We start from the raw sequence: 27,066 nt of genomic DNA on the forward strand, positions 1-27,066 counted from the left end.
CTATCTCAAAAGAACAATGCAGAGTTTCTGTGTAGTTAATTATCACTGGATTTGATTTATGTCTCTATTTGAAAATAATTTAGTCCAAGAAGTAGAAAAGACCCCCAAAATCATAATTAAAGCACTAATTAGATAACTTATTGGCAGACCTGTACAACAGATTATATGGATGGCAAATCTTTCTTTCAACTTCTGGTTGACATTCTCACCCACTCTGCTTTACTTAAACCTTTGGTTGACATTGTTATCTTCCTTTATTCTACCATATAATCTGAAAGGAACTAGTTTAAACTAATTTTCCTGAAGGTGTAGACAGTACAGTCTATGGATAGAGGGCTGGTCTCAAAGCCAAGACTTGGATTCAAGTCCTCCTTCTTACACATCCCAGTTGCAGGACCCTGGGCCAAATCACCTCAAACCATTTTCGATCCAACTATTATACTGTGGAGGTCTGCTACACTGCATTGGTAGAGAGTGCTCCTCATTCAGGAATTCCCCATACCCATCAAATCACTGGTCCATTCCTACTCCTATGCCAGAAAAAGTTTTAAGTCTAAAAGTTTATACCTGTCTTGAGAGATATTCCTATCTAGCTACAGCACAGAACAAGGAGCCAGAGAACAGCTGAGCATGTAATGAGAGTGAACAGGTCACCTCCTGAGTAAAGGTCATTGTCACAGTATGCTTTGTTTCGTATGAAGTGCACTCTTGACTTCCTAGATCTTACAAATCCATATTTAAATATAAGAAATGAAACATACTGCAAAACCAAATACAATATTAATTATTTCTTAGGATCCTAAATTCAGTAAGGGATAGGAAACTGTCTAGGAGAAGCCAATCCTCTCATTTTAAAAATGAGGAAACTGAGGTCCAGGGATGTTTACTTCCTCCCAAGGTCACCTATAAAGAAAAAGCATCAAAATTGAGATTTGAACCCAGCTCCTGACTCCAGAGTCAGAACTCTTTCTTCAGAATCATGCTAATCTGTCTCTTCAATTCATGTGTTATTTTTGTTTCCTCAATCCACTTAATAGCAAGGGGCATATTAAATAATGTGTTTTTATAACTATAATGACTGTTTTTTAGATTTCAACTCTAGAGTTAAACAATTCTGTTAAGTATTCAGTAGGAAACCTGGTATACTTTCAAATGTGTGTATGTGTGTGTAACATACATATACATAGTGTTTATAAATCAAAAGATACCTAAGTGAATGTATTTTCACTTTTTACATTTTTTAATTTTTTTTAAAGAGGAATTAATGCTTGTTTTCCCTTTTATATCAAAGTAATTTCAGAATTTAACAGCCCACTCCCAAAACAGAACACTATTATAACAAGGAAAAACACAAAACAAGTGATATAGCACAGCCATGTCTTGACAGGGTGGACAACATTCTACCCCTATCATCATGGTCAACCTCATCAGAGGGGAGAGATGTATGTTTCATTAATTCTTTGGAAAGTACTGACGGTACTCTACAATGAATTTGATTAATTTAACTTAAAATGTATATTGGTCAATATGTCACAGATTTGTGATTTGATTAATATGGGAACTCTCCACCAACACAGATCACAATCCATACATAACTTGAGCCCAAGGTGGTTAAGTGACTTGCCAATGGTCAGAATGTCAGAAGGGGGATTTGAACCCAGGCCTTCCTGTTTCTATGTCTAGCATACTTGCTACTATACCACCTTAACTTAACAGGCCATCTCCTTTCCTACTGGCTACCAAAGTCAAAGCCTATAAACAATACTTACAAAGGAGATGACACACAATTAGCGCGCCCCCCCCCCCAATCATAGTGTAATATAGCTTTGCCCCCACTCGACTGTGGTTTATACTGGTTTATGATTCAGTTCCATAAAAAAAATATATATATAAAGAATGACTGAAACTGAAACACCTGTCAAGTCTACCTTTTTAAACCCATTAGATTTATTTTGCATAAACAATTTCCAACTCCTTCCTGGTTAATAGAATAGAAAAACAGCAACTTCCAAATTTTGCTGGTTATTAAAACTATATAATCATAAATCATAACAAATCTTTCCCCTTAATGTAACCTATTTCAAACTAAGATAGGAGGGAGAGCTTCTGTGAAGATGAAAGGGATAAAATACTCTTATCTCAAGCAATCCAGTACTACAAATATTCATTAATGGAAACTGGTATACACAAGAAACAAAGACAACATAAAATATGAACAAGGGTTCCTTTTTCTTTTTATTATTTATCTGTCATCTTTGAAAACATGAGATGCCTCCTAATTCTTACATTAGTACTCTGACTCAAATACTAAGTCAGTTCAAAAATAATGCAAATTTAAGATTTTTTATCCTGAAGAAAAAAAATAAACACCTTCAACAAAAATCTATTTACCTTTCTTCTTTTTCATTGGCTCATGGATATCTGGTGAGGTTGGAATAGGAGAGGTATCCATAGGTTCGGACTCCTCCGTTGACACTTCGACTACAGTCTCTGTGATAACATCTGGTCTCATAGCAGCATGGATAAACTCTGGAGTAGATACACAAGGAGGAACAAAGACTTCCACTATAAAAAAAAAAGTTGAAAAAATTACATTTTTATCCCCCTCCCAATAAGTTTTATGACATAGGACAATTAAAAATTCAGAAGAGGTATTAATTATGATTCAACTTGGCAGTAAGTTTAATGAGGCTCAAGATAGAAAAGACCAGGTCATCTTTCATTCCCCTAGGGTATCTTATGGTTCTCACTCTGAAAAGTACAAAAGTAAAATAAGATAATTATGGACTGGTAGGCATAATCCTGTATCATAGAAACTGTCAATGAGACTTTGTATTCAGTGTTTCTCTGACCTAAGAAATAGAACTTTTGATCACTTTTTAAAATATGTAACTTTAAATTTCGTACAAAGAGTAAACCTACATTTTTTGTCTCTAATAGAGCATTTTTCTCATGCAAAATATAGATAATTACGATCCTTAAAATTCTCTTTCATACTTGAAGAATCAAAATATATCCTTTTTCTAATTAAGAGTTGTTCTCAGAAATGACTACAAATTTTCATAAATGTCAACTCTATGAAATCTGGGCCATATTTGAGAAAATGAAGGACTTAAATAAAATCATCATATATGTCCTGACACAACATTTTTTTTACATAGGATGAAATCAAGACAAAAGTAAAGACCAACACTCTTTTGTTTGTCACAAAAAGTAAACACACAAACCAAGAGATGTCTAGGCAAAGAGAAAGGCAGTCCTAGTTCCACAGAGACTACTTGATGATAGAAAATTTTGATTATAAGCCTGTAAACTCTATGGAAAGCACAGTGGCACAGTGGATATAGTATCAGGCCTGGAATCAAAAAAGACTCATCTTCCTGAGTCCAAATCTTGGTTTCAGATACTTACTAGCTATGTGGCACTGGGTAAGTCATTTCACCCTGTCTACCTCAGTTTCTTCATCTGTAAAGTCAACTGGAGAAGGAAATGTCAAACCATTCCAGTATCTTTGCAAAAGAAAACCCTAAATGAGGTCATGAAGAGTCAGATATAACTGAGGGACAACTATAAACTCAAATTATGGTAGGGGGGTTTTTAAAAGCACCAGTTTGTGAAGCTACCTCTTTCTCCCTATTAATCACCCCTCTGACTCACTGTCTATCTAATGAGGGAAAGGGAGAAGATTAAGCCCCTAGTCACCATATTATAGAAAGTTCTATGCAGCACTATGCCCTATCTGCTATAGTTTATGACCAATCTAAAGAAAATCAGTCTATAATATAAATAGTAACTCTAAAACTTATATATTTGACCTATTTTTAAAAATCTACATTTTTTTTAACTTAAAGATGTCCTATATTCTGATTAATAAACATTCAAAGGTCTGGCATAAATGTATGCACACCTATATATCAGTCAATATTTTTGACCAACTAATTATACATGTGATTAGTAACTATAATAGTCCATTCATACTTTTACTTTTTACAATCAATTTTCTTGAAAATTAAAACAAATGCTATAATACAGTTAACACAATAGTCATCTCAGTGGCAGTTCACATACCAGGACTTGTTGCATCCCTCAAGCAGGTTGGAGACTCCATATGAAGCAAGGCTTCAGCAGCTTCAATTGTCTTATCCGTGCAGTGTACATTACTACTGTGAACTGATGCTTCAACTAGGAAAAGAAAAACCAAGTACATGCCATTAAGTCATTTCAAGTACATATTTATTTTTAAGTAAAAGAAACTCACTCTAGATGAAAAATGTTAAACATCATTAAAATGAAATGGTATACATTGATTAATCTTTGAGTAGTCTTTAGAAGTTTCAAAGCAATGAGGACTAACTAGTATCTAAGCTTCCTAAAATGGATATTAATTAAACAAAAAAAAAAAAAAAGGATTTTTCTGTGGACTACCCAAAGGAAAAACAAATTGAAATTGAAATTTCAAATTGAACTCTGAAACCTTGAAATTTGAACTCTTATGTCAATTTTAAGCCAAAACTAACTAAGGAAAAATAAGCAGTTACAGATTAACAATTCTATAAGGTAAAAAGCACTATCGACATGCTATCCAATACCATATCTAATAAAAAGCCCTGGGTCCCAAGCAGGTCCCTAACTCTAATCCCATTCAAAATTATTAAGTAGTTCTACTAACCAATAGAACAAACCCAAATTTCACCATCTATATGTGATGATGTCAAACTATACACCCTCTTGGGCACACAGGGATTACAAGTGATTCTACTCTACAAGAAGGATTTGATTCATTCCTGGTTTAGAAGCATCCTGTCAACAACTGATGATGGAAAAAAAATCAACCTTAAGATTAGAAATGTTCTCTCTCAGGGTTCTACTTCATTGCCATTTCATCTACAGTGACCTTTCCCTTCCTCCTAAGGGACCTTTCTGTGCTCCTCAGGGAGCAATTCCCTTTATTCCCATGAAGACATCCCATCTGTTTTGTGGGAAAAGGGGTGAATCAATGCTTCATAAATTACATTAAGATAAAACTTTTCATAAACTGACAGGTCCTTAATCTAAACATAATGAATACAATTTTCAATTAATACAGTAAAAACAGTTTACTCTTCTGTTTGTTACTGGATGCAGGAATTCACCTTTTACCAACTCCTATCCAATTTTTATGAAATAACATTGGGAGTGAGGGGAATAAACTCCAAAGTGCTGAAAATACATGCCTTTGTATTAAAAACAATTGCTATTCAATTTTTAAGGTAAAACAAAAATACCTTAGTAGAACTACAATTCTAAATGCTCCTAACTAGCCCCTCCACCTTCTTCTCACCAGCCTCCATTTTTTTGGACAACATTTTTAAATTCAGTGACCCCATAACCACCTGTTGCACATCATCTACACTCTCACCAAGGTAGCTGTGCCTCTGCAGTTGCTCTTTCCATTTATGGAAATCTGCTCAAAGCTCAATCGTTCCAGAGAGGCAGCCAACATCTGAGTAAATCTATCTTTAGGTGACCCTGCTTACTCTATCTTCGGCTTCACTAAATTAAAGAGCATTCAATTAGTACCTCTATCTGAACTTCAGAAAACCTACTGACAACCAAAGTAAAATGTTTAGGTTGGAGGTCACCTAAAAGAATATAATCAAAGACCTATTCAATATCGCATTTTAATACTATTTAGGAGGGGAAATTCTATATTCTAGATTAGCTACAAACAAGCTCAATCACAAAGAACTTGATCTAAGTAAAACAGTAGTAATTTTATCAAAGTATAAACTTTCACCCAAAAATTATGTATATAGAGATATAGATGCTCATTCTAGCAGTTTTACACTTTTTGTTTTAAAAAAAAGTAGCCATAAGAGTAAATTTCTCATGCAGTTGTTTTATTAGGACATATCCTAACATGCCCAAAATATACACTTTGAAATGGGAATCTAAAATATTCAATAAAAACAATATCTCGAACAAAATTCTGGTCATTTTTTTTAATTACATGTGAATCCTACTTTATAAAGTCAAAAAGGTAGAGGATATAAGTATGCCCACCCCTCCCCCCAACCACACCTTATTATACTGCTCTTAATTCTTAATTGTAATAAGGTTAACATGCAAAAACCAAAGTTTACTTAAACTCCTAAGTTCCTTAAGACCCTGAAATATTCCTTTAAAACTTATTTTCTACTCCTTATTGAGAAACTGCTAAAAACTAGGGAGGCAAAAGTAGAGCTAAATAGAAAACTTTGTTCCAGTAACCACAGTACATACTATCCAAATAAAAGAGATTTTGTTCTCGGGATCGAACATTATCCCCTAGTCAAAAATAACGTAAACTTGACTGGCACTTGAAAATCTGTAATATACATTATACCGACAGGAAATGTTAAACAAGGTTTGTATATTAAAATATTCATTTTTCATTCCATTGTGATGATTCAATCATTAAAATAAGCAAAATACTAACAAAGCCAGGTTGTGTTCAAAATTTGAAATATACAAATACATTGTATATAAATGTAAACAACACAAGAAGTGGCAGACGTGTTTAGAAACTGAAGAAATTTCATTCATCTCCTTATCAACAGTTTTTATGCAAGTATTGCTGAACACGATCAAACAGAGGATGCAAGATACATGCTCAGTCTGTTTCAAGGCAATTTCCAGAAATATGCCTTTCATAAAATCAGAGACTACCCACACTGCCATTTATCTGTCTCCTATCAGCCCTCCACAACATAACTCAGAATAATCACAATGAAATTAAAATTTACAAACATTCCTTTATGGACAACAAAAATGTTTCAAAGTCAAAGGATAATTGTGTAAGAATGCTACAAATCCCAAGTCAACATGTATGTAAAAGTAGCCAGGAAATACATCAAGATGATGCATGAAGGAAAAAGGAGATGGTCAGCATTATATTGAAAATGCAGAATAAACAATGAGGACCTGGAAGATAATATTGGCATCCACAAAATATTAAAAGATCCAGAGGCCAGTCTCATCTTTTATGGATGATTTATAGAAAAACACAGATAAGAATCATACAGAACATGAAGGAAAAAGTTGACATTTGCAGTGGTGGAAGGAATCCAAACCACACCAACAAAAATACTAAGAAATATTTAATAACTACTTCAGATTCTCTCCACCTCAAGTTTAGAATCATAAATTTAGTGCTAGAAGACAGCTTGAGTTCATTTAGTCTAACTCCCTTCATTTTACAAATAAGAAACCTGAAGCTCAGAGACATTAAGTGAATTAGCCTAAGTCATACAGAACGTAAGTAGAAGAGCCAGGATCTGAACCCAAGGTCCTGACTCTCCATCACTTGTATTTTCAAAAACATGCTTTGCTTTGAAAACAGTCTGTAATTTCTAAATGGCTTTTTAATCTTTGTTACAAGGGAATGTTCCCTATGCATAAGGGAAGCAGAGGTCCATATGTTTATATCTATGTATATACATACATACACATATATGGAAATTAATATAAAGTGTAAGGAAAGGCATCAATAAATAAGATTTAAAAATTTAAAAACCTACCTACTAGTCTAAATTGTACACCTACATAACTTACTGATCACCAAAGAAACAAAAATTTAATGCTGCCTCTAATACTATGTAAGAATTATTTTCTGATATTTATTAACTATCGTGTTTTATCCATATCAATAATTCAGTAAAATGTTATCACAAATTAAGTTTGAAGTTATAACTTTGATCTTAATGGTGTGTTCTATTTTTCACAAAATATTGAGTCAAAAATCACATTTTATCTTGCTTCTTAAGACTTGTTTTACTGGTTACTATCTTTTTAGAGATGTGTCTGAACTATCATAGAAGGGAAAAATAAAAAACCCTCCTCCTAAAAACCTATGATTCCCCTGGCACAGTAAACTTTCAATGAAGGGAATTCTCTCTAGCAATGTAGACTGGCTCCTGCTCAGAGCTAAAGGATAAAGGCATCGCAGGCAACACTTTTTTTCAGTCTCCCCAGTTGGTATTGATATTGCAAATACCCCAAAGGACAGAGAGAAAAAGGGACAGACTATGGAACAGGTTTGAGAGAACAGATTCAGAAAGCGGAAAGTTTTGATAACAAAAAAATTGCTTGTGTCCCCATGCACTGTCTAGTGCATGCTTTTTTCCATTTCTTTCTAGTCCAACAGTGTTATATGGTAGATTATTATAAGCTCTCTCTCACTCAACAGCTGTCAGAAAACACCAAACTTGGTCATTCAGTCTGACAAGAGGCATACTTCAGCTTTAGGGAAGAGAATCCCAGCAATAATCTAGTTCACAACAATGTTTTTAGAGCAAAACTAAAAGTTAGTAGCATAAAACATTTCATTAATTACTGTGCCTCTCACCAGCAAGAGGATAAATTAACATTACAAGGTCTTTCCTCAACTGTAGTCCCTTATTTACAATAGCTTATCTTTTAATGCCCTGTAGCAACCATCATTAATACTAGAATGAACAATAATACCAAATATTAAGTACTACATCTTCAAAATCAATTTTTGCTCAATGTAAAAATTGAGTAATTTTTCTCCATAATATTTTAAGTCCTTTTCGAGATCCTGATTATTATGTTTGAAACAGAATAACTCAAATTAAAATTCAGTGTGGAAGAATCCAAATGACAATCACGTGGGAGACGAAAACACTAGATTTGAAATCAAAGGATTCTAAATCACAACTCTGCTGCTCACTTGCTACTTTGGGCAAGTGTGACTTAACCAAGTCCTTTAACCTCTCAAAGATATCACAGTAAAATGAGAGTTAGATCTGATTATCACCAAGGCACCTTTTTTGCTCTCAGTTCTAGGAGAAATTTTTAAACCAGACTGGGGCTTTTATCACAGATTTTAGATAGCTCCAGGGGAAGAATTTCCTCTGCCAAAACTTCTACAGTTTATATAGTTTTAGAGTTGCCTGGGGGCAATGAGGGGTTAAACTCCAGGTTAGACAGATAAGTGTCAGAGATGGAACTTGAACCCTTATCTTCCTGACTCTGAGGGCAACGATGTATAAGGAATTACAGTATCCAATTTAAAAAAAAAAATTTGCAACAAGATACAAGTTTCTCATAAATATCCACTTGCAGCTCTCCCAATAATTGGGCTGTAACACAGGCTAAGTGTAATTTATGTAATTATCCAGAAAATTTAGACACTTCTCCCCATATCCTACCCCCAAAACACAACTTGATACTAAGTGAAAAAGGGGATTTTAACCCAAGCTTGCCTGATTAGCTGAAAAGAAAATGATTAAATAATTAATTTTAAAAGATCAATGACATTTCCTCTCCTGTTTTATAACATTTTTTCAACCATTTCCTACAAATTTGTCTAATTTTTCAACTTAACTTTTGCAACCTACTCTCTCCACTAGACCACACTGCTAACAGTCTAGGCAAGAATGTAAAGCATCTTTTCCAGTACAGAGTAAAAGACTTAAGAGTTAAGAAAACTAAGATTTAATTCCCACCTAAGCCACTTGCTAAGTATATGACCATGGACAGACAACCTAAATGGAAATAACAGTCAAACTACCTATGCCAGGGGTTGCTTTGATGAATATGCTTTGAAAATCTTAAAGCAATAGATATGTATTAATTATTAAATTAATAATACACATTTACTAATTATTAAAAATAACCAAAAAAAGTCTAGATGAAGGGCCCAGTATTTTAAGAAAATGCTCCATGTTCTAAACCCAAATGCCCCAAAATAAAATATTTATTATAATAAAAAGGATACATGTGTTCTGGCATATAGTGGTAGTATTTTGGTCCTTCTCCATCCAAACCCCTAATATACTCTTACAATTTACTATATTTGTCTGAACAGCTTTTAAAAATCATATGTAAGCTTATCTCCCTTTTCGAACTTTTAAAAGTTTCAAGGGGAAGACTGATGTCTAGATATAAAATGGAATAAAAGATTACTTTAAAAAAAACATTTTCTCCATTTTCTAAGGAATTGCAATAGGGATTGGACCTGTGATTTCATGGGTATAGGTAATCTTAAGTGAGGAAATTCCCTCTATGAATGAAAGAACCCTGTTTTTTTCCTCTCCCTCTATTAAGCAAACAAAATTAAAGGTGATTCTCAGAATCACAAGATAAATTAGTGATTAAAACAAGAATTTAGAATTATGGTCTTTACTGTGAGCTGAGCCATCCTTGCCTTTCCAAATTTTAATTTATTCAATTTATGTAATTAACCTTGAGTAAATTAGCAAACCTGTCTCAAGTTTCTTCCTAAAATAGGAAGCATAAAGTGACCTAACTCACTCAGATTACAAGGAGCAATCCTTAAGGAAATAATTTGAAAAATAATTACACATAATCCTTTTTTTTTTGTAAAATGTTACAATCTTGAAAAGCAATTATAATTATAATGCAATTTCTTACACTAGTTAAATACAAAAGAGCTGGAGAACAACTTCTTTCATCTCCCACTAGAAAACTCTTGTTTTCAAACTTCTTAGACCCAATGCTCAGCATTTCCCATCACCCCTCCCATTCCAAACAAAACAGATACATGCCAGATTTAGCCACCTGTTTCATTCCCCAAAGCTTGTGAAATTAAACTTTTTACTGGCTTAAAAACCTCAGATGTTTATGACAACTTTTCCTTCTTACCTTCCCAATCTATACTAGTTTCTCAAGTGACTACAATGCAACTTAGTTAAAGAAACTATTACTGGAATTAAAAAGGTTTCACATCCAAGAGTATAGATAACATATCCTCATACCAAAGTTTAAAATAAATATTACAGTAGCACCAGGAAAATAAAGTCACACAGACACACACACCTACCACACTGAATATTAAAAACCATGTAAATGGCAGACTGAGTAAAGAACTCAGTTCTCAATGTGTCCTGACAATTAGACACTTCCCCTATGAAGTCAGAAATTTTTTCTACAATAATAATTTTACTTTGCCTAATTCAAAGATTATATCATTGCTCATGAACATCACTCACCTGTCCAGATTTGTTTAAAAAAATTTTTTTCTTCCAAGCCCTTTGAAAAATGTCATAAATCTTACTATCATTTTATTTCGGAGGGTCAAATTCAATTAAGGAATCTTAGGTTATTCAGTCCAACCTCTTGGCTTTGCCAAAGAAACTGAGGCAAAGAGAAGTGACATGTCCAGGGTCACATAGATTGGAGCAAGGGAGTGTACAAGTCCTCTGCCTCCAAACCAGCCCTTTCCAACTACACCCTCAATTTTAGATATATGTGGTATATTTCGTCAGGCTAAGGCTAAAATCCACAAATTTACATGTAATCATGAATCTATAGGAACATTAAAAAGTTATGTTTAAATCAAGTACTAAATTTAATTTCCTTTGACCGTTAATTCCAGGAACAAACCAGGAGAAAGATATCAGTTATGCCAGTGTTATGTGTAAATTTCTTCTAATCTTCCTATTATAATCAACTGAGATACTTGGTAAGATTGAGAGTAGAGATTAAGGGTTTTTTAGTCCTAGTGGTGCAGCTACAAAATATGGAAAGCATACAGGTTCTGCTTCATGAACATGAAGCACAAAACGCTGGTGTGGGCGTTATTAAAGCTTTCGATGTAACTGAAGTCCGTGCCCTTCCGCTGCAGCAGCGGTGCAGCACATCCCCCACCCTTGGGCCACTTCCGTGTTTACACTCCTCTTCCCTCCAATTCCATGCGTACATTGTCAGCTTTACTCCCGCCCAATCTCCATTGGTCCAGCACAGGCCAGAAGACCCGCCCCCAAAAATCAACGTTCTTATTTGGAACATCCCCGAGAAGGGATTGGAACGGAAGCCTTGTCAATCTCGCCGATTCTGTCCTCTCCGCTGCGCTTCCGCTATGGTGGGAGGTTTGGGGGGGAGGGGAAAGGGGGGCGACACAGTGCTGAGACTTCCCCAGGGCCGAGCCTGGCTCCTGCCTGCCCGCCAACCCTGCTGGTGCCCACTACTCACATAAAAAATAAGGCAAATCATGTCTTTATGCATCCCCGCCCCACTGCTCGACATCCACCACCTCCCACCCCATACATAGCCCCCCACTCCCTCGAGGGGAGGGGGCTGCGTAAGGTTTCCTCCTGTCCTTCAACTAGCAGGGCTGGGTTCAGAGTCACGGGCCTGGCCAGGGGCAGCTAGTTCAGTTGACTCCTTAGCACCGTGACCCTTTGCGGGACCGTTACTCCTGAAAGTGCACCAGGTGCGAGGGGGCGGGAGCTGTTTTGGCGGGTACCCTCGGCCGCTCCGTTTATCTCTACAGGAGTCCTGGGGCGGGATGGGGGGGGAGGGGGCCCACTCCTTGCGCCCCTTCCCCCGGGGCAGCCGCGGCCTCTCCGGCCAGACAGCGTGGCAGATTAGCAGAGACAACAGCCGCGCTCGCTCCCTCGCCCACTTCCTGGTTCCTCAGCAACTGGGGCGAAGCGCAAACTCTCCCGCCCGGGAGTCGCCAAGTTGAGCGCGGCGCACGTTCTCTTGCACCGGCTGCCGGCGCCGGGGCCGGGAGGCAGCGCCGCTCCTACCCGGGGCAGCTACCGGGCCCCGACACTGAGGACTGGGCAGGTTATTCACCAAGGTGATCACTTCCTGATTCGTCGCCTCCATTACTTCATTCACTGTTCCCTCTCCAGCCCGACCTCCCAGCGCCTCCCGCGGCTCCCTGCACCGGTCGCCGCCGCCGCGAGAGAGCCGCCTCCCGCCCCTTTCACACGCCTCTGCCGCCTGCACCCACGCACGGTAACACAACTTGCCCGGTCCTTACCGGCCCGGATGAGCAGATCCAGCTGGTTGGTGGGCCCCTCATGCAGAGAAGTCGCCATGTTTATCCCGGGGCTGGAGCTGCTGCTGCTGCTTCACATTGACTTAACGCTGGGAGCAGCGGCGGCGGCGGGGGAGGAGGCGGAACCAGCAGTCAGAGGCGCACACGCACACACACTTGCACATACACATACATACACACACACACACACACACACACACACACGGAGGGATCCTTGCGCGTCCTCCCGACAGGAAGCTGAGGAACCGGCCCAGCTCCCAGGCGTCCGCCCGGCGAGAAAACCCAGCACCTAACGGTAGGGGCTGCAGCGGCGGCTCGACTAGCAACGCGATCCTTCCGCCCTGCAGCCCAGACAGGAAGTCCCCGACATTCGCGCACGGCCGCTCCGCCACCCGCAGCCGGGGGAGGAGACTCTGACACCTGAGGCTAAGGAATCTCTCCCGGGCCAGGGACAGTTAAGGGACTGCCTCGGCCACAGGAGAAGGCACCGAGAACGGCCTCTAACTGCCCAGGCTACGGGAGAGGCAGGAAGCACAATCTCTCTTGGAAGAGCTTCTCCTGCTGCTTCTGCAGCCTGGAAATGGTCATGCCTAGGTTATCTTGCTTTGGCCATCGCTGCGCTTGCTGGCAACGTTCCTGTCCCTCCTTCAGGTGATGGAGGTGGCAGTTTGAAATAGTAACCCAAAATGGTCATGCACAGAAAATTATGTTCCCATAACTTTTCGAGGAAGGAAAAAGTGCTTTTGCTGTTTTCAAAAGCCTCCTTTCCTCTTCTGAAAAATTGTCAAGAACTTAATATTGAGTAAACAACAAAACTGACCAATCTGTCATACGTAAAACCATTATAAAATCAGTCAAACTGTATGGCCCTTCTCATTAATAACTGGCTTAGAAACAAATCTGTGAACGATGACGCATTTAGGCTCTCTCATTAAGGACAAAAGATCCCTAGGAGTACTAACATAAATACTATAAGAGCACACAATTCCTTACTACTAAATGAATGCATAAATTCAGGAAACCAGGACAATTTAGAGCAGAAAAAATATTAACTGTTCCCAAGTTACAGCGTTCTTCAATACCAAGCTTTGAAAATGTGACAATGGCAGCTGACATAAAAATTTTTTAAGTTTACAAAGCCTTTTCCTTGCAAAATTCTATTAAGTAAATGAGAAGGGAAAACTGCCTGACTACACAATAGAGACCTGGCAATTATCAGTTTAATATGATCAATATGTAAAAGAAAACTCGCTGTTTTTTAATAAGTTTGGTCAAACTCTTCATTGAGTTCAATTTTTTTAAAACCTGAATTATCTGACCCTACAACATATACTGCCTACCAAAAGTTAAGTTCAGCTGTTTACCTAGTGCAGTACCAGTTTATTATAATAGATTTCATTGCACCATGAGTCAACACAGGGTTAGACTGGATTTAGCATTTCTATCCATTATCCCTCTCAACACATAGTTATAGATCTAAAATGTACTTGTGTTTGCTATAGATCTGTCCTACCCTAAATCTGATTCTGCTTGTTCCAGACACGGCTAACAAATCTGGAACAAAAACTATACTAACAGCACTATATACACTTCTGTTCAATCGATATTAAAAAGCACTGATTGATAAAGTGAGCAACTGGTAATTTTATCAGTTTAAACTGGAAGAAGGGAGGGCAAATACCAACAATACTTTCTGGTTTTAGATAACTTCAGGTAGTTTGTTCACAAGTGAAAATAATGATACTAGTCACCTCTACATTTGTTCTTAGGTTGGCAGGTCAACTTAGTTAAAGCAAGCTCAAACAGAGAGACTTCCTGGTCATGTGGGAAAGTGTCAGTCTGAGATTGGTCCACAACATACATGATGTATCAGTCATTTGTTTCTTGCTATATTAAATGTATAGAATGTACAAACAGTGGAATGAGTTCCTGTATTTTAGGGTAGCTGGGGGGCTGGGTCTTAATCACTCCTTCATAGAGCTTAGCACAGAGGTACAGGAAATTATGCCCTTAATAAAGGTTTAAAGATAATCCACTCAATCTTCACTTCTTGTTAGGACTGTCAGGGACAATGTGATTGTCAGAGAGAAATGACCAAAAAAATGGAGATGATCTTTTATTTGTACTTAAATACACTTAGTGTATTTAAAGTCTACATAAAATTTCCACATGCTTTTTTGTCATTATGCCCTATTAAGTAACAATTTTTAGAGATTAATGAATACTGAGAAGAGTGGTTGAAATTACCAGATTAATTTTACAATCCTTACAACTCCAAAATATTTTGATTCTACCCACAAAAGCAAGGTTAATTGCCTTGGTAATACTTAAAAATGTCCTCAAGTTGGGGCGGCCAGGTGGCTCAGTGAGTAAGAGCACTAGAGTCGGGAGACCTGGGATCAAATCCCGGCTCTGATACTTAGCCCCACACCCAGAAATAACTGGCCGGGTAACCTTGAGCAAGTTACTTAACCCCAATTGCTTTATGTCCTCAAGTGTTTTAATTTACATTTTTAATACTCTATTGAGGTAGACTTCCATTTGTGCTCATACACTTGCAGTGAAAAAGTTTCCATCCACATCAAAGCTATTTTCATCTGCTAGAAGATACCCCATAGTAACAGTGCCTTGTTGATCTGTTACAATGAATCAGATTTTTAAAAATGCTTTCTTCCTCAAATCCCTTTCCATGTAACTTGTCAACTTTTTCCTAAAGACCTGAAGTAAAGAAGGCTTAAATTCTTCAGAAACTTTGTTGCTACTGTTTTCTATCAAACGGAAATTGCCCTTCAGCTTATTTCATCTTTCAGTCAGCAATGTCATTTCACTACAGTATAAGCTCTTAACAAAATGGGTGTCCATCAATTGAGGAATGGTTGAACAAACTCGCATCTAAATATACTGTAATATTACTGTTTTAATCAACACTATGAGGATTTTAAAAATATGGGAGGATTTATGAGTTATGCAGATTAAAGAAAGATGAACAAAGAAAATAATCATGACTACAACACTAAAAGATAACAATAAAAAAGTATCTGAAGTCTGAAGAATTGTAATGAACAATCTTTGTCATGTAGAAATGCTATGGAACTTTAACAGAATGTTCTCCCTATGAAGAGGGAGAAATTACAGATGTGAAAACTGTAGCTGTGAAATGTAATATACAAGGGGTGGCTAGGTGGCACAGTGAATAGAGCACGGGCCCTGGAGTCAGTCAGGAGGACCCAAGTTCAAATCCGACCTCAGACACTTACACACACTCACATACGCACACACACACACAAAACTAGCCGTGTGACCTTGGGCAAGTCACTTAACCCCAATTGCCCTCCAAAAAGCAAAAAAAAGAAATGTAATATACAGTCAGAAAGGATTGCTCTGTCCATTGCCTTTACTTAATATTTGTTTTTGTTGTCACAAGAAAAAAAAATTAGGAGACAAATTAAAGGGAAATGACTGCTGTAAAAACAAAAAGACAAAATAAGTTCTTCCTATAAAAAAAAAATCTGTAAGATACTGAGGGCAAGGATTGTTTCCTTTCTGACATCTTAAATATAAACAGGCTGTCAATAAAGGTTTGTTGTTGAATGAATGATATCCGGTAGACTGAACTTGAACTACCACCCAAAAAAATTTAATTGAGTTTCCAAAGGATAGTACAATAAAATGGTTTCACCTAAAATGTAGCTCCAAGGCACTAAGCCCTAACTGTTATGAGAGTCCTGTGAATATCATCTTAGTAAATTAACTATTTGATTTAGTTTTTTCTGCCTCATAAGGTAGAAATCTGGAAGATTTCTCCATCCAGGTAGTAATATCTGTGGGCCAAGTTGTTCTTTTATATGTATTTTGCTTTTTGTTGGAGGGGGGAAGGTAGGCAGTTGGGGTTAAGTGAGTTACCCAAATTTTTGTGTTAAGTGTCTGAGGTCGGATCTGAACTCAGGTCCTCCTGACTCCAGGGCCAGTGCTCTATTCACTGTGCCACCTAGCTGCGCCCCTCCCCCCCCAAGTTGTTCTTGAGCATGTTTCTTTTTTCTGATTTTTAGTAGGACAAAATACTTATGCTGCCATTTTTAACAGCCATTCATGAATTATTATATCAATTAGTTTATGTTTTTTGTCTGAGATGTTAGTCCTCAGAATTATTTAAAATGGAATTTATTATTACTAAGTGCTCACATATGAAAGGTACACTACAAAAACTAGCTAAAATAATCTGTCTACATTGGTTGCTGCATGACACTCAAAGATTATATGTAAACGCAAAATCAAAGACTTGAGTTATTTAATCTGGGGTGTTATTGTCCTAATTTGTTTAGAATACACTACCCAAGTCAAATCTTAGATATAGTAAATATTTTCTCCATTTCTTTCAAGTTTTGCAATAAGTAATACATGGCTTAGTGCTTGAGAGGATCAACCTTTTATGATAAAGGTTTCAAGACTAAGTCAATTTTTAATTAAAATACATTGGGAATTCAAGTCAAACTGATGTCAGTGAATTCCCAGGGAATATCTTATTCTTTTGCAATACTGGAATTTTATTATATTCCAATACACAGACTGTTATCTGGGCTTAGAAATGTTTATTATAAAGAGTTTCTATCACAAATTAATTTAATTGGGAAAAAAAGTCTAGGTTGGCCCCCAGCTATTACTAACTTAAAAATCAAATCAATTTAGATATTATTCCTAAGAGTTAGAAATTTATCACCAACATTAAATATAAATTACCATCAACTTATTAAAGTTTTTATATATTCAAATTAAAAAATGCTTACTAGCTCACCTTCCAAAAATTCTCAAAAGAATCCTTCTCCCATCTCTAACCTTAGAAAGAACTGTTCTTAAAAGGAGCTTCAAACAAATGGCTGGTGGTTGAAGCATATACAAACCACATTTAGAACTCGATAAGTATTTTAAAATGTTCTATAAAGTGTCTCAGATCTGGAAACAGAAAATAGTCTTATCAAAGTAAAAGGAAAGCATAAGAATTGAAGTTTATTTTGGATTTGACTGATACTTAAATTGTGACATTCTAGATACCGTGTTTCCCTGATAATAAGACCTATCCCGAAAATAAGCCCTCCCCTTACTGTGTAAGATTCCTCTAAAATAAGCCCTCCCCCGAAAATAAGTCCTATTGAGATTGCTACTGTAGTGAAGGTGATCCCCTGCACTACGAGCTGCATCCAATCAGAGCTGCAGCAGTGAGCGCGTCATCCTGTTCTTTATTGAATTCATTATTGAATAAAGGTACATTTTTTGGTTCACATTTACCTGTTTATTAAAATTGCTGTCAATGTTCATTAAAATAAGCCCTCCCCTGAAAATAAGTCCTCTGGTGTTTTTCTGTCCAAAAAAAATAATAAGACAGTGTCTTATTATCGGGGAAACACGGTATGTCAAAATGTAAAAAAGTTTTGTTGCTATTAGTGGCTGACATAACTTAACTGATCTTTCATGGTATTTAATTCAGAAAGTATACAAACAAATCCTCCATTACCTCCTTTCCCCTTGCCCCCAAAGGAAAAAACAAACTTTGACTGTTACATTGATAGTAAAAAAAATGTATTCTATGATCCAGTGATAATGACTTCCTTACTATTTCTCACATAAGATATTCCATCTTCCAACTCACTGCATTCTTTTTTTTTGCTTTTTGGAGGGGGGAGGGCAAGGCAATTGGGATTAAGTGACTTGCCCAAGATCACACGTCTAATAAGTGTCAAGTGTCTGAGGCCCATTTGAACTCAGGTCCTCCTGACTCCAGGCCCGGTGCTCTATTCACTGCACCACCTAGCCGACCCAAACTCACTGCATTTTCAAAGACTTTTCCCCATATCTGAAATTCTCTCTCCTTGGCTCTACCTCCTGGCTTCCATAAGTCTCAACTAAAATCCTACCTTCTACAAGAAGTCTTTCCCAGTCCTCCTTAATCTTAGTGTCTTCCCTCTGAGACTATTTCCATTTTATCCTGTATATACGTTGTTTGTATGTTGTTTCTCCATTAGACTGAGAGCTCCTTGAGGGCAAGGACTGTTTTTTTACCATTTTTAGTAGCCCCAGCACTTAGTACATTGCCAGGAAAATAGTATTTAATAAATGCTTGGTGACTGATTATTGACTTGGATAATCCAGCATACCAAATAATTTTTATATGATTTATATTTAAACTGGTCATGTATTTGGGTATTTAAATATATAAATTTGCATAATTTTCTGGGAATCCATAGTACCTCCAAGAAAAATAATGATACTGCAAAAGGAAGTCCTGACCTGGAGTGAGTTTATGTAGCTTTTCCATCTTGCACCACTGATTAAGCCCTCTTTAATAAACAATGATTATGGGATAGACAGTATCACTTCCTAGAGATGGGCTGCCTTATTTTTTTTATATTTGTTATCTGTACTACCCTCGGGGCAAAAGCAATTATACATTTTGTCTTTAAAAGCTTTTTTCTTGGTAGTTTAGCTACCAGAGAGGAAAAAACTTGGAAATGTTCTGATAAGCTGCAAGGATGAAAGAATAAACAAGGGTAATAACGTTAAACAATGGAAGCAAAAATACAACTGTTACTACTATGACTTCTCTTATTCCATGGGTTATTCTAAGATTAGAATTTTGTTCTCCAATCAAATGCTTGATGTTCCATACCTTTCAGTGTCAACCTGTTGCCTATTATCTATCAAAAAAAAGTCCACTACCTAGAACTAAGGGCTCTCCAAAATCTGGCACCATCCTGTCTTCCTTTCCCAACCTGAAGCAAGTATAAATCTCATACTACTCTCCACCCACTCAATTCTCAAGTCATTTACCATCTTCCATATCTATCGCCAATGGGGAAGCTAAACAGTTCAGTGGCTGAATTGCTAGGCCTTGAATGAGGAAGACCTGAGTTCAAATGAGACCTCAGATAACTTACCAGCTATGCAACCCTGAGCAAGTCATTTCACCGTTTGCCTTAATCTAACACACATGGACAGTAGAGTCATGAAGAGTCAGACACAATTGAAAAACATATACATTCTTCTCACCTTAATCCTTTATTCATACCATTCCCTATGTTTGAAATATGTGCCATCTGTTTGATTCCTACCCATCCTTTAACACCCAACTCAAATTCCATCTCCAGGAAGTTTACTTCATAACTCTTAGAATGACCTTTCCTCCCTCAAATATTTATTCATATCTTCTCTTATGCACTTAGCATATAGTATTCTATTACTACTATTTGTGAATGTAGCTCATTTCCCTAATAGATTTCTATGTAAGCTCCATGAGGATAAGTACTATCTTTCTTAAAGGTCACCTATTGTTGATCACAATTCTAAGTACTCACTAAGTGCCTTACAAATGTCTGTTAAATTAAATTCATTTAAAATGCCAACAACATTACTAGTTGACTCTTTGGAGGAAAGGAAAAGATGTACAGACCAAAAAAAACCTATGGAGCAAAGTGAAACCACTACCACCAAAACCAAACGTGTCCTTAACCAGTTTCTCTCTCCATGCTGACCTAAGTCTTCCGATTCCTCATCAAACTAGCAATTTAATAATACCACAGGTGCCATCAAAGGGGATAATTTAAATAAGAATCCAAATGGAATATATATCAAGAAAACAAAAACAAAATTATTTGTACAAAATAGACTGTGGTGCATTAATGAAATTGAGTATTATATTACCATAAAAAATAACCACTACATTTTATTAAATCCATGTAAAGGAATCCAAAATAACAATTCAACAAACATTTATTAAGTACTCTGCTTGGTAGAACCTAGGAAATACAAAGACATAAAGAAAAAATTTCCTGCCTTCAAGGATCATACATTATTTCCACAGAAATCTAAGTGCAAACTAATATGAGAAGGGAAAAATACTTAACAACCAAGGGATCAGGAAAGACTTCCAAAAGGAAGTGACCTTTGAGTTAAGCCTTGAAGTTAAATGAAGGAATTAAGAGACAGGGAAGGATAAAGGAATACATTCCATGAATGAGGTGTAGCCTATAAAAGAGAAAGAAATAGGAAATGGAATGCCAGGTTTGTTGGTTTGACAGAATGCAGAGTTCATGAAGAGGAAATAACTGAAGTGTAAGAAGTGAAATAATTCTAGAAAGGTAGACTGGAATCAGACTGTGCAAAACTTTAAAAGTTAAGATGAAGAGTTAGTTGCATCTTATCTTAAGGCTAAAAGGAAGCTCCAAAGATTCATAGTGAGATCTGTATTTTATAGCTATTATATTAGAAAAGGGATTGGATAAGAGAGAAACAAGAGAAACCAATTAGAAGACTAATGCAATAGCTGAATCATAGGTGATAAGGACCTGAACTAGAGCTGTAGTCATTTGAGTGAAGAAAAGGGGACAGATAAGAAAGATGTAATAGGGTTAAAACAAAATTTGACAAATAACTGAATATGACAATAGGAGAGGAGACTGAAGAATCAAGGATAACTCTAAGGTTGTAAACCTACGTAAACTGAAAAAATGTGGGTGTCTTCTATAGAAATAGAGAAGTTTGGGCCCTGGAGTCAGGAGGACCTGAGTTCAAATCTGACCTCAGACACTTAACACACACACACACACACAAAAACTAGCCATATGACTGCCCTCCAAAAACAAAGGCAAAAAAAAAGAAGTTTGGAAGAGGGGTAGGTTTGGGGAAAGAATAAGTTCTTGTTTTGAACACACTGAGATTAAGATGCCTACAGGACATTTTAGGAGAAGATTCCAGAATAGAATTTAAGAGAAAGATTAGGGATAGTTATATAGAACTGGAAGTCATCTGCATAGAAATGGTCATTGAACTCATGGGAGCTGAGATTAGAAAGAAAACACATATGTCCATACACATGTGAAATATGTCATAAATTATATTGTACACAATATGTGTGCTATGTATAAAAGGGCCCAACAAAAAACTAAAATATGTATGCTGGGAATATATAATCTATATACACTAACTACAACTATGTAAAATTATATATTTGTTTAATTATAAGAGCAGAAAGTTCAACAAAAATTTATTAAGCACCTACTGTAGTCAAGACATTGTTAGCTGCATTTGATTCTAGATTTGCTTCATTTCGGGGGTTTTTGTATAACTGATTATAGGGGTGGCTGGGTGGAATGGCAGATGGGTCTCCAAATCCAAATTTGGCCTCAAACCCTTCCTAGCTCGGTAACCTAGCTGGGTAGCCTTATTTACCTCATCTGTAAAAATGAGCTGGAGAAGGAAATGGCAAACAACTGCGTTATCTTTGCCAAGAAAACCTCAAAAGGAGTCACAAAGAGTCAGAAATGACTGAAATAAATGAATACCACCACCACTTGATCATATAAGTCAACTGCTTGTGTAATCTAGGTAATTCAGGGAAGTACACAGTTCTCCATTCCTAATATCTTTTCAATTTAATTTTTTCCACTTCATTTCTTAGACACAGCTTTAAAGTTAAGATAATAAAATAATGAATTCAAGTTCAGAAAGTTATATAAAAATATTTTTTCACAATTGCATTAAAGTCACTGTTTTCTTATAGATATTAAAATTTTCAAAGTGATCTTTCATGAATTTTGAAGAGCACAATTTCTTTGTCCTAAGAATATATCCTATCAATGAAAATTCTGTGGAACGGATTTATATATTGCATATGCTACCGCTAATTACTCAGATAGCACACCTGAAAAGCTAGTGTTTTATTCTGTTAATACACACAATTATTACACTAATGCTATTATAAGCACCATGGTTTTGTTTACTTCAGAAATTAAAAGAAAGCACATCCTGATTTTCCAACCAGGGAATATGGGAATACTACAAAAATAACAAGAAGCTAATTGGATCCTAAGATAACAACTCTACCTTAATAAAACCTAGTAAAAGGAAACAGAGATCTGTTCTCTCCCCTGCCCTGCCTCCGTAATTTTTCTGTAATGTTGAGTCATTTAACCTTTTGGTGCTATGATTTTCATATACAGAGAAAGCATACTAGTTCTGTTCCCCAACTAAAATAGGTTTGTTCCAAGAGAGAAGAATGGCCCCTAATTTCTTTTAGCAGTTTGAAAGGAGGAATTAACAAATTCAAAGACCTATCAACTATTATTATATTTCACTATTATGATTTCATGCTGTGAGCATGCCCTAACGGTCACAACTGGTGGTAGAAACATGAGCCTCTCCTAGTAACACTAATATTATAACCAAATACATATAAAATCTGTGCATGTGTGAGTATATGAGCACATGTGTGCGTGCACACATGTGCCCCCACATACACATGCACATGTATTTATCTTGAATTGACACAGAAAATGGATAATGGATAATGACTTGGGCCCAGAACAGAAGAAAGAGAATGGAGTAGACTGGCTCCGAAAACTGCTAATTACCCATTCAGTCTTCCTCCTCCTCTTTCTCTGACTCCACCAGCTCTTGACAGGTCAAATTTCACCTTATCCCGAAAGGCATGGGATGGCCCTCAAATTCCTTGCCATCTTCTCAGCATGCTTTCTTCTCTCAACCAATCTTCATGTTCTCTCTCCCATTTCAGGTCCCCAAGCTCTGAGAGGTGACTTTCACCCGGCCAAGCCCAGGCCTTCACACTACTTTGCTGCATTTCTTCACTATGATGGAGTGCATATCCTCCTCAATCCCTCTTCTAACATCCCTCTATGGAATGTCTTCCCCCATTAGAGGATAAACTCCAAACTGTGGATAGCAAGCAAATCTGTATATCTAATGACCCCAATCTTCTCCCAAAACAAAGACCCATCTTTTTAACACTAATGTCCTATCAATGCTTAGGGCTTATAATCATGGAACACTACAATCACTTAATAAGCATTTATTAAGTGCCTACTACATGCCAGAGATTGCGTTAAGTGCCAAAGATATCAAAAAAAGCAAAAGACAGTCCCTATTTTCAAGTAGCTCACAATTTAATATGGGAGAGAAATCCTCTTTTGGACCATGAGCTCCTTAAGAACAAGGTCTATCTCAAGCAAATCAATTACAAACAAACCAGATGTGTGTGTGCATAGGAATGTTTGTGTGTGTTATGTGTAGAATTATATGTACATATAAATTGATACCAGTGTCTTCTTTCACTTATCTCTAATTTATCACATATATACAAGATATATGATACATGCATATGTGTGCATATGCGCTAAATTTGAGATCAGCATTTGAAAAAAAGACACAGGCATTAAGGGGAAATCAGAAAAGGCTTCTCATCTTAGTTGGGATTTTAGCTAGCACTTGAAGGAAGCCAAGAGGCAGAGATGAGGCAGGAGAGTATTTTATGCATGAGAACAACCAGTGAAAATGCACTGTCTGAAAATGGAATGTCTTGTGTGAGGACCAAAAAGGAAGCCAGAGTCACCTGATCACAAAATATGTGGTGGGAGTAAAGAATAAGAACACTAGAAAAGGTAGAAGAGAGCTGGGTTGTGAAAGAATACCAGACAGAAGATTTTACATTTGATCTTGGGGATAATAAGGAAACTACTGGAGTTTACTGAATAAAGGGTGGCATGACCAGACCTGAATTTTAGGAAGATTAAATTGACAGCTGAGTGGAAAATGGACTGGAGTAAGGAGACATGAGGCAGGGATACCAACCAACAGGTTACTACAATAGTCCAGCTACCCCCCATTCAACAAAATCCTGTGGCTGTTTAATTCAGGATAAATATAAAATTTCCTGAATTAAAAAAAAAAGTCCTTTCCTCCTACTACCTTTCTAGTCATCTTATACCTTACTTGCCCCTCCAGATTCTCTGCAATCTAGAGGCAGTAGCCTCCTTTGCTTTTCCTCATATAAGACCCTTGACTCTCAGCATTTTTTTTTTGCCTTTTGGAGGGCAATTGGGGTTAAGTAACTTGCCCAAGATTACATGGCTAGTGTTTTGTGTGTGTGTGTGTGTGTGTGTGTGTGTGTGTGTGTGTATGTGTGTGTGTGTGTGTGTGTTAAGTGTCTGAGGTCGGATTTGAACTCAGGTCCTCCTGACTCCGGGGCTGGCGCTTTACTTGCTGTGCCACCTAGCCACCCCGACTCTCAGCATTTTCACTGAGGATTCTCTCCCTCTACATATGTGTCTCTTGGCTTCCCTGGCCTCCTTAAAGTTTCAGCTAAAGTCCCATCTCTCACTTGGCTAACATGACAAAACAAAAAATTTATAAATGTTAGAGAAGATGTGGGAAAATTGTAACACTAATTCATTGTTGGTGGATTTCTGACCTGATCCAATCATTCTAAAGAATAATTTGGAACTATGCCCAAAGGGCTAAAAAATGTGCATACCCTTTGACCCATTTCTAGGGCTGTATCCCAAGAGATCATAAAAATGGGGAAAGGGCAGCTCTTTTTGTCCTGTCAAAGAATTGGACATTGAGGCGATGCCCATCAATTGGGGAATGACTGAACAAGTTGTGGTATATGAATGTAATGGAATACTATTGTGCTATAAGAAATGATGAGCAGGCAGACCAGAAAAACCTGAAAAGATTTCTATGAAGTGATGCTGAGTGAAGTGAGCAGAACCAGGAAAACACTGTACATTGTAACAGTCATAGTGTATGATGACTGACTTTGATAGACTTAGCTCTTCTCAGCAATGCAAAGATCTAAAACAACTCCAAAGGACTCATGATGGAAAATGCCATCCACATCCAGAGAAAGAACTATGGAGTGTGAATGCAGATCAAAGTAGACTATTTGCTCTCTTTTTTTTTGTTTTTTCTTTCTCATGGTTCCTCCCATTCATTCTAATTCTTCTATACAACATAATTAATGTGGAAATATGTTTACTAAGTATGTATATGTAAAGCCTGTATAGGATTGCACACTGTCTTGGTGAGAAGTGAGAGGAGGGAGGGGGAGAAAATTTTAAGCTTATGGAAGTGAATGTTGAAAACTAAAAATAAATTAATTTATGAAAAAAATAGTCCTCTCCATCTCTCTCTCTCTGTCTCTCTCTTTCACACTCACACACACACACACACACACACACACACACACACACACTCTTTTAGTTTGTTTTTAAAATATTGTGCTTTCAAAGTTTAACTTATGATTTATCTGCCAGAATTCAATGCTGATAAAAAAATTCACCTAAGCTGCCTACATTGTTCCACATTCATAAAGCTTTCTCCATTAACAAGAAAAGCTCTAATACAAGAATCACTTACCTCTACCATAATCATGCACAGAAGGCCCAGATATCAGTAAACTATGTGTGAATAAGTGTTTAATCAATCTGAAAGGATGATAGGGGTTTTGGAGAGAATCAATAGTATTCCATGGGCGAATGTATAAAAACAGCAAGCTAATTTGATGGTAGTCAGCTAAGCAGTGACCAAATCTAGCATTAAAGGATTCCTTAAAGGGAAATAGGAGGTGAGGAGGGAGAGATGTTGTTACGAAGAAAGAAGGTGATTTCCTCATCCTTCATTGACCATAGGACAACCTGGTGAACTTCAGAAGGTCAGAAGATATGGAATTCCCACTCACTGATGGCATTGTCCCCACAGAAGCAGTGATTAGAAGTAGCACCTGCATCAGCAGCTAAGACAAATCAAGGAAAGACAGCTTGAGGATTCTACAAGACCAAAGCACAGAAGACAGGGAAATTTCATGAGGACTCCACAAAGATAGAAACTTACTTCCAGGAGCTAAGAATTGGCCCACAGGTTCTCTACATGTATGCCCCATTAATCACTGCACCACAAATTTGAGTTTACTCTCCTCAGACACCCTATATGTGCAAGGAAACAGTATATTCCAGACTTGGAGTAAATGTCTTTGCTATATCTGCTTAGCAAATACCCTTTAAAAAAAATTAAGTATCTGGCTCTTAATCAGTGGTAGCAGTTTATGAGTAGCACTTGTAAAAACTAAAAAGCTATGGGTAAGTCAGAGAGAAGTGCTCAGCCACTCTCTGGGACCTCGTCCACCACTGTGAGTGGGAATTGGGGAATTCACACTAGAAGGGAGAGACACATATATACATATGTGGGCAAGTACACACATGCACTTGCACACACAAGCACACACACATTTTTGGTTTGTGCTTTCAAAGTTTAACTTATCATTCATCTGTAGGAATTCAATGTATACATCACACATATATACACACACATATATGCATACACATGCATTGCATCCATGAATTATATACATGAGTTTTTCTTTTGGGAATGGAGATTAGGTATATCGGTAACCCTACATAGTATACCCAGAATAAATACAACATACATGT

General features: G+C 37.1%; 1 protein-coding gene across 10 annotated transcripts in view; it reads right to left on the reverse strand.

The window, feature by feature from the left end:
• ELF2 (E74 like ETS transcription factor 2) overlaps window positions 1-27,066 on the reverse strand; it is a 93,335-nt gene that overhangs the window by 13,075 nt on the left and 53,194 nt on the right. For 6 of the 10 annotated variants that reach the window (XM_069105381.1, XM_069105382.1, XM_069105379.1 and 3 more), the window contains 2 exons: window positions 4,069-4,182; window positions 2,392-2,565 (listed from right to left, as the gene is read on the reverse strand). In XM_069105381.1, coding sequence (XP_068961482.1) covers window positions 2,392-2,565; window positions 4,069-4,182 — 288 coding nt within the window. Of the gene's footprint in view, window positions 1-2,391; window positions 2,566-4,068; window positions 4,183-12,775; window positions 13,240-27,066 lie in introns of those variants that run through there. The other 4 variants (XM_069105384.1, XM_069105389.1, XM_069105386.1 and 1 more) reach the window with 3 other exon arrangements.

Source organism: Petaurus breviceps, unplaced genomic scaffold (genome assembly GCF_028583685.1).
Source record: "Petaurus breviceps papuanus isolate PSGF00001 unplaced genomic scaffold, PetGlider_PUasm1.0 76, whole genome shotgun sequence".
NCBI classification, from domain to species: Eukaryota; Metazoa; Chordata; class Mammalia; order Diprotodontia; family Petauridae; genus Petaurus; species Petaurus breviceps.